General features: G+C 41.6%; 1 protein-coding gene across 4 annotated transcripts in view; it reads right to left on the reverse strand.

Annotated features, from left to right (window-relative positions):
* Nucleotides 1-12,245, reverse strand: part of NBEA (neurobeachin) — an 816,600-nt gene that overhangs the window by 574,563 nt on the left and 229,792 nt on the right. For all 4 annotated transcript variants that reach the window (XM_065403538.1, XM_065403557.1, XM_065403547.1 and 1 more), the window contains exons 12-13: nt 8,663-8,815; nt 8,027-8,195 (exon numbers count right to left, since the gene is read on the reverse strand). In XM_065403538.1, the coding sequence (XP_065259610.1) occupies nt 8,027-8,195; nt 8,663-8,815 (322 nt within the window). The remainder of the gene's footprint in view (nt 1-8,026; nt 8,196-8,662; nt 8,816-12,245) is intronic.

Raw genomic sequence — 12,245 nt, forward strand, 5'->3', positions numbered from 1 at the left:
CTCCCCAAGTAATAATGTCCATAAAACAAGAAAACATTAAGCTTTGTAAATGTCTAAAAGAAATAGGTTTACAGTTTAATGAGACATTTCATGCTTCCAAAGATAAGTTATTTGAATGCACTGTAACATCCACAATGAATTTCTGAAATTGGCAAAATTTCCATTAAAATTTCCTCCGAATCTAAAAAGCCTTATGTCAAATTAGCTCAGAGCTTCAGTTGTCTCTGACAATGAAATGTCTTGTGCCATTTTCCCATACTGTGACATTTTTCAGTTTCTTACAGTAAAATTACTAGTCACAGACAACAGGCTTCATTCTTTCATCTTGAAATACCAAATGCCACTTAAAATGTAGTGATGGTAACATTCAAGCACTGGAATTCTTATGATAAAAATATTTTCATTTTATGAACCTTGCTTTGTATTTTTGTTATACAAAGCCACCCACCCATTTCACTGAGCGGGAAACTTGATCAGACCCACAGTATGGTGGACAGCCCCAGAGATGGGGGGACCACATGTCTGGGAACATGGGGGGGAGGGGCTCCTACTCCTTCAGAGATTCTCTGCCTCCCATTGGCCAGGCAAAGGGAGATGGGAGCTGATTGACCCCTCACTACTTTCCCCCCCCCATTAATTTAAACATCTATCCAAGCTTTTTAAGCCTCTTGCTACCTTTAGCTGCCTCACCCTCCTTCCCTGTAGTTGTAGTATAAGAGATGTGGTTTTTTCCTGTCCTTTTCCATGTGGGGGAGGGGAGAGATGATTCAGAAGTGTGAGCACTTATTTAAGCTGTTATGGATCTTATTGAGAAGGACTCAAATCCATCTTGGTCAGCAAGTTGGCAAGAATTGAAATGGCAACTACTATGGTGCCCCTTTTTATAGCCTCACCCTCAGAACATGCTGGAGTGCTGAAGGGAGGGGTTAGAGAGGGATGCATGATTTGGTCTAACAAGCACTACTAGCAGAAGGGCTGCATTGTTCATTAGCACCAATCACTCATGTTCCAAAAGTGGGAATATTCAGAAGACACTTAAAGAAGAAATAGAATTGCCATCATATAGAACCGTACTGACGGTCTCCAGAAGGGTCATCAGAAAAAATGTAACCTCTAGATCCATAGCACAGACTTATACCACTTGAGCTAATGGAGTAACTAGTACAGAGGTGGGCCAGCTATGGCCCACGGGACCTTCCTGCCCAGCCCCTGAGCTCCTGGCCCAGGAGGCTCGCCCCCAGCCCCTCCCCCGCTGTTCTCCCCCCCCCCCCCCCTCGCAGGCTCAGCGTGCCGCACTGCCGGCGCAATGCTCTGGGCGGCCGGGCAGCGCAGCTGCAGAGCCGTGGCCTGACCCTATGCTCTGTGCTGTACGGTGGCGTGGCTGGCTCCAGCCACAGCCATGCTGCCAGCCACCGGTTCTCCAGGCAGCGCGGCAAGGAGGCAGGGAGCAGGGGGGTTGGATAGAGGCCAGGGGAGTTCGGGGTGGTGGTCAGGGGGCGGGGGTGTTGATAGGGGTCAGGGCGGTCAGAGGGCAGGGTATGGGGGGGTTGAATGGGTGCAGTGGTCCCGGGGGGCAGTCAGGAAGGAGGGAGGGTTGGATGGGGCAGCGGGGGGCAGTCAGGGAGAAGGGGTGGGTGGATGGGGTGGGGGTTCCCAGGGGAGGGCATTCAAGAATGAGAGGGGGGTTTGATGGGGTGGCGGGGGGCAGTCAGGGGTGGGGGTTCCGGGGGCGGTCAGGGGACAGGGAGTAGGGTGGGTGGATGGAGCAGGGGTCCTGGGGGGGGGTCATCAGAGAACAGGCGGGGTTCGATGGGGCAGGAGTCCCGGGCCATCAGGGGGCAAGAAGCAGGGGAGGGGGATGGAGGCGGTAGAGGGTGGGGGCCGGGCCACGCCTGGCTGTTTGGGGAGGTACAGCCTCCCCAACGGGCCCTCCATACAATTTCCGAATCCCAGTGCAGCCCTCAGGTCAAAAAGTTTGCCCACCCCTGAACTATTAGCAGTAGTAGGCTATTATCCTCTATGTGGACAAGCCACTGGAGAGGGTGGTGAAGTAAGTGTCCCTTAGTGTGAGAGGTACATTAGCCAACTGGTAGCACAGTGAAATAAGTGTTAACCATTTTCATAGTCTTTGATGAAACGTGCTGACCTTTAGTGAAGCCAGCCACAAATAGATGCAAGGATAATCTGAAAGATTTGGCCATGTCAATGCAATATTGAAGAGCTCTGGATACAGCAAAGGTTTGGAATGGGGCTTTAGGAAGAACACAAATAAGTTGCTTGGCTGGTTTAAGTGGAATTCAGAAACCATCTTGGGGGTGAATTTTGCATGAAGCCTCAATACCACTTTGTCCCAATGGAACAAGGTATAAAGGAGTTCCAGCATGAGTGCCTGAAGCTCATTCGCTCCTCTGGCCAAGGTGATAACCACCAGAAAGATCACTTGAAAATCAGATGGTGAACAAAGCACTCTGGGAAGAGCACGGATGGGTGGAACTCCATAAGCTTCAAAAGGACAATGTTGAGGTCCATCCTGAAGTAATTTCCGTAACCAATGAATAAGCATGCATTAGGTCTTTAAGGAATTCAGATACCATTAGATGAGGGAAGACCAAGAGTGGCTATATCAATGGATGATATGGCTTCTAGATGGACTCTGACTGAACTAAATGAAAGCCCAATATACTTTAACTGCAGCAAATGGTCCAGAATCCCCAGTATTGGAACCTGCCCCAGCTCTAGGCTGTGTTGGGCCACCCATATCAAGAACCTTTTCCATTTGGAGAAGTTTTCCTCCTGGGAAGCTTCTTGCTCTGTGACAAGATTTCCTTGATGGGTGAGTGGCCATCCCTTTCCATGGCACTCAACCAGTCAACATCCTGGTCATCATTTTCAGCAACTTTGGGTCTGGATGGAATGCTTTATCTTGATTTTGTGACACCAGGTCTGGGTGGCCAGGGAGCCTGATCAGGGGTTGTGTGGACAACAGGCCACGCGGTCAGTAGGGAGCTGTGAAAATGAATTTGTCATGGTCTCATCTGACCTCAGCAATGATCCTGGGGATTAGCAGAATCCATGGGCGAAGTGTAAAGGTGGCCCTGATTCCCCTACAAAAGGAAAATGTCTGGCACAGATCCTTTGGCTCCTATCTCCTCTGGAATAGAAGCTTGGGCACTCAGCACTGTGCTTGGTGGCAAACAGGTCTATCATTTCCATTGATGGAATAGTGACCTGGTGATGGATTTCAGCAGTATCCACTCTGATTCTTGACAGATTGCCTGATTAGGAAATTATGAAAATGTTCTTGGCTCCCAGAAGGTGGAGAGCTATCTGGATTATACCATGCAGCTAGCAACAGCTCCATAGTTTGATTGCCTCCCTGAAGAGGGAGAAAAAGATGGCACTCCCTTGCTCATATGGCATATTGCTGAGGTACTGTTTGTCTGTATCTACTCTACAGAATGTTATAAGATCAGAAAGAATGCCTTGCATGTGAGTCTGAAGACTTTTACGTGCAGTTTCATGTCCTCTGGGATCCATGTTCCTGTATCTGCAGGGTGGTCCAGAGGGGGTCCCCAGACTCATCTGTGACTTTTGCACTGGATGGCAACGGGGTCATGAATGACACTCCTTTTGAGCACTGTCTGGATGCAGCCACCAGGTCGGTACTGTGAGGGCAAAATACCAAATTAAAATAGTGCTCAATTGATGCTCTGTGGGGGAGTATACTTACCTGACCCAGAGTTGTAGGGACGCTGGGCAAACTCTGGCAAGCAGCATCACATATGTACATTGGACATATGCCCTAACAACACGAGGCAAGTATGTACTGTTGTCGCTGGATGCAATACCATAGTGTTCAGTTATGACTGAAGTGCAAGCTATCTGTCCTGTGGTAAGACAGCCCTTGGTGTTGTGAAATTTATCCTGGCCCCGAGGAACTGTGATTTTTGTTACCCTTCTCTGCATCTTTCCAATTCTAATATACCTTTTTGAGATGCAGTGACCAGAACTGCACACAGTATTCATGGTATGGGCATACCATGAATTTATATAGTAGCATTGTGAATGCTACTATATAAGCATACTTCTTTTCTATCCCTTTCCTAATTGTTCCTAACAATTGTTAGCTTTTTTGACTGCCATTGCACATTGAGGGGCTGTTTTCAGAGAACTATCCACAATCTCTTTCTTTAGTTTTAACAGCTAATTTAGACCCCCATCATGTTGTATATATAGTTAGGATTATGTTTTCCACTGTGCATTACTTTGAATTTATCAACATTGAATTTCTATTACTATTTTGTTCCCCAGTCATCCAGGTTTGAGAGACCCCTTTGTAATTCCTCACAGTCTGCTTTGGACTTAATTATCTTGACTAATTTTGTATCATCTGCAAACTTTGTCACTGTTTACCTCTTTTTCCAGATCATTTATGAATATGTTGAACAGCACTGGTCCCAGTACTGGTCCATTAGAAACTCCCTTATTTAGCTCTTTCCACTGTGAAAACTGATCATTTGTTCCTACCCTTTGTTTCCTATCTTTTAACCACTTCCTGATCCATGAGAGGACCTTTCCTCTTATCCCATGACTGCTGACTTTGTTTAACAGCCTTTGGTGAGGGTCCTTGTTGCTTTGTGGAAGTCCAAGTATACTATACACACTGGATCACCTTTGTCCACATGTTTGTTGAACCCCCTCAAAGAATCTTAATAGATTTGGGAGGCATAATTTCCCTTTACAAAAGCCATGCTGACTCTTTCCCCCAAAATTGTGTTAATCTAGGTGTCTGATAATTCTGTTCTTTCCTATAGTTTCATCTAATTTGCCAGGTACTGAAGTTAGGCTTAGTGGCCTGGAATTGCCGGGACCACCTCTGGAGCCTTTTTTAAAAAAAAATTGGTATTATGTTAGCGATCTTTCAGTCATCTGGAACAGAGGCCAATTTTAGTGATAGTTTATATACCACAGTTAGTAGTTCTGCAATTTCATATCTGAGTTCCTTCAGAAATCTTCAGTCAATACCATGGGGTCCTGGTGACTTATTACTGTTTAATTTATTTCCAAAACCTCCTGTACTGACTCCTCAATTTTGGACAGTTCCTCAGTTTTATCACCTAAAAAGAATGGCTCGGGGTGGGAAGCTCCCATCTTCTGCATTGGAGACTGTTGCAAAGAATTCATTTAGCTTCTCTGCAATGGTCTTGTCTTCCTGACTGCTGAGCTTTTAACACAATAAGAATATGGAATATTTTTTTAAAGAAGTGAGCTACGTTGTCTCTTTTTAAATTTTTAAACTTTTAAATAACTGTATAATAGCCAGTGAGTACATTTTTGCTTTAAACTATATACTAAACTACACTTTGATTAAAATTTGGTGAGTCAGAGAAGCGTGATAAAAACACAAAGAAAGAATGCTACAATTCAAGAGCTGTTGTTATAGGAATTATCTTCTGCCTTTACTGTAAGTAATCCTCTGAGACATAAATCCAAGACTACAAAATGATTTTTTAAAAGAAAATCATTAAAACAATTATTAAAGCATTTGTTAAACTTTAACACAATGCCTTAAAAGGACTGGATAAATGGAATAGCTAATATGGACTGAAGCAATTCAAGTGCAAAAAATTAATCAGATCCATCCAAGTATTTCTATATTTTTTCAAAATTGTAATCAGTTAAGCAATTTTTAAAACTGTAAATAAAATAGAAAATTTAGAAATTCTTGCATTCCTTTTCAGTATTTCATAAGCTATTTGAAGCATAACACTATCCATTTTTTAATTTTAAACTGAAAATTAGGTATACTTACACTTCTAAGGTCTCTTATAAAACTGCCAACATATTCATTAGCAGACAGGCTTTAAAGGCATCAACATTATAGTGCTACTAATTTGCATCCAATTATCTCTCATTACTTGCTTTGGAAAGGCTGAACTTTATTAGCATCTTGATGCTGATGGAAATACAATACCTGATAGCACATACTGTAGCACTCAACAAATACTGAAATACTGTTAAGTGTCCCATAGCTTTGAACTCTAAATTGTTAAGAAATCTACAGACTGAAAGCAACTGCATATTATCTGAGCTTGACTGGCATATTCTGAAAACCCCATGACAGAGTCTGCAATTTGAAGCAGATTCAAGAAAGTTAGGTACATTATGGAGAATAGGTCCATAACAAGTTGTCATGTGAGTATGAGGTGGATTTTCTGAAGAGGAAAAAACCCTTCGATATCCAATTTAAAGCCCTGAATTAATTTGACACATTTTCAGACCATAGTTCAGGACTTACAGACACTATGATTTTTGGAATCTAGCACCCTCAATGGATGGTGTTCCACGAATAGCAACATTGGAATCTGTAGTGTAGCCAAAGATCAGTTTGGGGTTTGTTTGATTGGTTGGTTGGTTTTACCACACAGTCATCTCACCGGGCTCAGAACAGAGTAAGATGATTTATGATAATAATTCCTGAACCTAGCATACTCTGCAGCCTCTGCCCCTCTGGTACTGCCAAGGTTCTACATCCCAAGGAACCTGACTGAGGGACGCAAGAGGCACCTCTATGGGTGCATCAAAGTTTCCAAACTGTGAAGTTACTGAAGTTCCCACTTGGTCTTATGCTTGAAGCAAGACAATAATGGGAAATCTCTGAGGTGGGTATCTATAGAAAAGCTATTTCTCTACTTAATCACCAGTTACCAGATGTAGTTTTCATAATTTACTATTATATAGACTTCTCATTCACTTTAATGGAAAATGTAAGCACAAAAAAGTAATTTGCAGTTTTTTATCATTTTATCATAGAAAGAAAACTAAGCATAATGTAGTGGAATGAGCAGAGGGCTGGGAACAAAGAAATCCTGAGGTGTAATCCTAGCTCTGGTAGTGACTCCTTTTGAGATCCTCTGCCTCCTCACTTCGAAAGTGGGGATACCTCTCTATGGGATGCTCTATCCCTGCAATTGCATTATTATTCATAAACATAAGAAATGGAAAAAACCGTATTATGCCAACAGCTCCCTGACAATTTATGGTTATTCCAAACTATTCATATTTTTCCTTAATTTCTGTATTCTCAAACTAAAAAATGTCAGTGTGATACTATTATAGCACAGAAATAAAATTTCTCTTAAGTTTTAGTTTGTCAGCAGGATAGGAAAGATCAGAGGATGAGGAGGAATTTAGTAAGCTTCCAGTGGCTCTCAGAGACTTTGAACCAAAAGTTTGCTTTACACAAGAGTAGTCCATTAAATGCAACAGGAGTACTGCAGTACGTAAAACCTGCACATATACTATAGATTCAATTTAGCCTCTTATATATTATTGTGGGTTTTGCATTTAATTACTTACTGAGCTAAAAACCTGTATATAACTAAATGCTGTTAAATTAGAGTAGAGAGAAAATATTACTGAGTTTAAAATACGGCGTTAGAGATCTCAGACAAAAATCAGAGCTGTCCACGCAATTTTAAGGGTCACCTATGACTGTAGTCTATCACTACGCAAAAGTGAAATCTTGTGCAGCGAAGGTTCCTTTTGCCTATAAGACAGGCACAATGTAAAATGCATTTTCTGAGAGTACTGTAAAATTATTACAAACTGCAGCAAATCAGAAGAGAGGTATTATAGAAATATAGAACTACAGAATTATATCTTATGTGAGGGATGACAAGTTAATAAAAATCAGAAAATCAAAAATTTCTGATTTTTTTTTTTTAAAACGTAGCACAGGTATCTATGAAGACATCTAAAAATTGATTATTTTCAAAAGTACCCAAAAAGAGATGCATAAAGTGCAATAAAACATCATTTAATATTTCATGAAAGTAAGTATTTATGTAGTATTTAAGCTGTCAGCCAGCTTCACACATTGGCACCTATTATCAACTTTCATCTAATTCCTTGTTTAACGGCTACACGAGCTCTCACATGTTTCCATTGCTGTTATCGTTGTTCATTATGAGAAAGTTGTATAATCAGTTTGTTATAAAATTGAATTGTACTGTATTGTACTTACCTAGTCCTTTAGGAGTAATGCCACTGCTATCAGCAGGATTAACTACCCAGTAGTAGTATTTCAGTGTGTGCATTAGCTGTAATACTGTTCCTACTCTGCGTATGGTGGTGTAGATAGTAGCAGTGCCAATAAATTCAGCAGACAGATAGGTATACAGTGAAAGCTGCACCTGAAGAATAAAATTATAGCCCACAAATATAAAGTTAAATCTTATTTTCATATTAAATAGAGATGTTAACAGTAAGTGAATTAAAATTATTATAGAATGAGTGATTTTTTCCCCCAATGGCTCATATTTTGGCTGCTTAAAGTATGATTTTTCAGATTTTGCATTTCGTTTTCATTCATACAGTCTTAAACCACAATGCATGAAAAAAACTGCAGGTTGATTATTACTGGGGATGAGTAATCATTTATATCATATTTCCTAACAGAAAAGATGAACAATTAAAAACTCAGTATACATGTTAGATGTAAAACTGCAAATTACAGGATTTTTTGCCTTTGGTTTACAATTACAAATATTTAATACTGCATTTTAAAAAAGTAAGCTGCATTAATTACCATAGGTAAAGGAAAACTTGTATGTCACTTTACAGTACAAGAAGCAACAACACATTTACACTGTACACATACCTTTGCAGGGGTATGTATCCAAATAGCAGGATTAAAAAGGATGTGATCACACAATTGCTTCAGTAAAGGTGCTCCATGTGACAATCCATCCAGATATTTTGCAAAAGACAAAAATTGCTCCAAAACTGCCCTGGTTATATGAACTCTAGATGACTGAACAAAGAAAAAAAATCAGAAAAAAATGTAAACTCGGTCTTAATACACTTTCATTCAATCTTCCAGCCTTACTCTAAAAGGAGAGATTTGAACTGGGGCAATATTTACTAAGCACGAGTAAAATGCTACATTCTTATTCTTAAAGACAAGAATAAAATCAGACAAATACATATACATTCTCATAACTCATACTATTGGTCTTTCTCACAGAGAAGAAAACTATTTTTTGGTCCATACAGTTTCCCAGTTCAAAAGATGAATATTGTGTTCACTAATAATTCATCTCAGTAATGGTCAAGATTTAAATGCTCCTTTTTGCTTACTGATAAGGTGTTTGAATCTTATTAACTTCAATATTTGCTTTGAAACTATGCTCAAATATCTGCAGCTAAGATTATTTTTTTCCTGTTTTCTCCATTTTATTTTCCTCCATATCATAGTCAGTCTTCCACTCTTTGCAGTGTTGTGTCTCGTTAATTCCTTTTGAATTCTTCAGCATTTCTTCAGTGCTGTGAACTACTTAAATATTTTATGGTGGAACATTTTTTCCCCAAGTTAATGGGTGTCTCAATACACAACTGAGCAAGCAGGCTTTTGTTTTTAAACCTATAGAGTAGTTTGAATTTTGATTTTTTTTTCTTACTACCTTTTTATTTAAAGAAGCCTTCAGTTTCATAGCATACAGTGTAAAATCATGGATGAAGTGCTATTTTCTCACTTGAAGTGATATGACATGTAGATCCATTTTACATTTTTTTTAAGTAAACAAGAGAAAACAATAGTGTTGAGCAGCAACACAATGCCATTGTAAGGGTATCAGTTATTTTTAATGTTCTATGTCTATTAACTGAGAAAATATGGTATATTCCTTAACAAGTAAAAGATTTTCTTTTCTAATTGTCAATGCTGCAACTCAGCCTGAGATTTGAGACTTAAGATAGGTTCTTTCTTCTTCATTTGTATTATTGTAGCACCTAGCGGTATGTCTACACCGCATTATAGAGCAAGGCTCTGGAGCTCAGGCTCTGAATACTAAGGAGTAGGGTGGGCTTCAGAGCCTGAGATGAAATTTCAAAGCTCTATCTATACAACTATTTTTAGAGTGCTAGCACAAGCCCACTAGCCCCATCTGTCAACCCAGACTTGGAGGCTTGCTTCAAAATGTTGTGTAAACACACCTTAGGAGGCTTAGTCATGGACCATGACTCCATTGTGCTAGACACTGTACAAACACAAAACAAAAAAATTGCCCCTGCCCAAAAGAGCTTACAATCTAAGTATAAGACAAAAGATAGCAGAGAGAGAGAGAGAGAGAGAGAGAGAGAGAGACAGACAGACAGACAGACAGACAGACAGACAGACAGACAATGGAGTATAAAGGAAACAATCAGACAATATTGGTGATAGGCAGTGGTCACAGCACACCAGCAGCCTAACGGTTATCAATTATTTTGTAGGCATTATGGCAAATTAGAGTTTTGAATGTAGATAATCAGGTAGCTTTGTGCATGTTTATGGGGAGCTTCTCCGAAGCATGAGGGGCAGCATGGGAGGAAGCATGAAGGTGTTTGAAAATTTAACAAGTGGGCTATGGGGGCTGGCATCATGCATGGACCAATTGGAGGCAAGGGTCAACCTCTTGATCACAAATCAGGTGGTAGGTAGAGTGGGAATAATGCATCACCACCAATAAAAACATTTTGCAACTGACACATAGATAAGAGTTCATTTGATGCGCAAGTCAGAAAATAATCTCTCTCCATTCTATTCGGTCATATGCATGTAAGTGTAGAGAAATCTACAATAAGAATAGTGAGGCTAGATGTGAAATGAAAAATAATAATTCTTCTCTTATAGCTGCAAGTTTGACAGGAGCATTTACCAGGTAAGTAAGAGAGGATGTTATTTACCTGTAACTGGAGGTTCTTCAAGATGTGGGATCCCTATTTGGATTCTAAACATGGGTGCACATGTGCGCCATGTGCCAGCACTGGAAGGTTTCATAGCAGAGTCCATTAACCTGCATGCGTTGTGCGTTGCCTCGTGCTTCCGTCCGAGGTTATAATAGGCCATGTGGGTTGACGCCTCTCCCTTGCCCTTCTTACTGCTGAATATTCCGGTGTGGAGCAGAGGAGAAGGAGGGCAGATATTGGAATCCAAATAGGGACCACACATCTCGAAGAACCTCCAGCTACAGGTAAGTAACCTCCTCTTCTCCTTCAAATGATGGTCCCTATATGGATTCCAAATGTGGGTGAGTGGCAAGCAGTGATCAGCATGGAGGGTGGGTGCGAGAATGGGGGTGAAAGTACTGAGTGCAATACAGCTTGGCCTACTCCTGCATTTGCTGCTGCTGCTTGGGCAATGGTGTAATTTGAGGTGAAAATGTGCACAGGCGACATGGCTGCTTGAGCCTGGTAGAGTACGCCGTGATGACATCAGGTTGCCTCATGTTGCTGAACGTGTAGCATTCCTGGATGCACCCAGAGACCCATTTGGAAATGAGTTGTGAGGAAAGGGTGTGGCCCTTGCATAATTTGGCAATTGCTAACAGAGTTATGATGATGTTCGGAAGTCAAGGGTTTGTTGCAGACATCAAGGGAGTGGAGGAGTCTGTCCGCAGTTGAGGTGTAGGGTTTAGCATAGAAAACTGAGGTGTATACACTGATTGAGGTGGAACTTGGACACCACCTTAGGAAGTAATTTAGGGTGTAGATGCAAAGACACTTTGTGTTTGTATAATATGGTGTCTGGGGGCTCAGCCATCATGGCCACTAGTTCACTGACCCATCTAGCCACGGTAATGGCCAGTACGAAGATTACCTTCATGGAGCAATATGAAAGGGAGGACATCACCAGGAGTTCAAAGGGCGGTTTTCTGAGAGCAGTGAGAACAAGATTAAGGTCCCACAAGGGTGTGAGTTTTTGTAATGAAGGGAAGGTGTGGAGCAGGCCGTTTAGGGAACAGACTGTAGTAGGGTGTGTAAACACAGAAATGCCATCCATTGGGTGGAGGAAGGCACTGAATGCCACCAGGTGGACGCATATGGAGCTGAGGGTTGGCCCGAAATCTTGAGTTCAAGAAGGCAGTCCAGGACAATAGGTATGGATATCGTCGTGAGTGGGTATTGCTGATGATGTGCCCGGGAGGTGAAGTGCTTTCATTTCACTTGGTAGCAGGCTCTGGTGGATGTTCTTCTGCTTTGGGTAAGGATACAATGCACTGGGGTGGAGCAGGCCCTGCCAGAGCTTGAGCTCCATCCAAAAGCAAAGCTGTGAGGTGAAGAGGGCTAGGATGCCGGAGCTGGCCCTGGTCTTGAATGAGGAGATCCGGCTGTGTGGAGAGGCAGAGCGATGTGCGGGCAGACCATTTCAGGAGGTCCATGAACCAGCACTGTCATGGCCAAAATGGGGCTGTTAGTATCAT

The sequence above is a fragment of the Emys orbicularis genome, chromosome 1 (genome assembly GCF_028017835.1).
Source record: "Emys orbicularis isolate rEmyOrb1 chromosome 1, rEmyOrb1.hap1, whole genome shotgun sequence".
Classification (NCBI taxonomy): Eukaryota; Metazoa; Chordata; order Testudines; family Emydidae; genus Emys; species Emys orbicularis.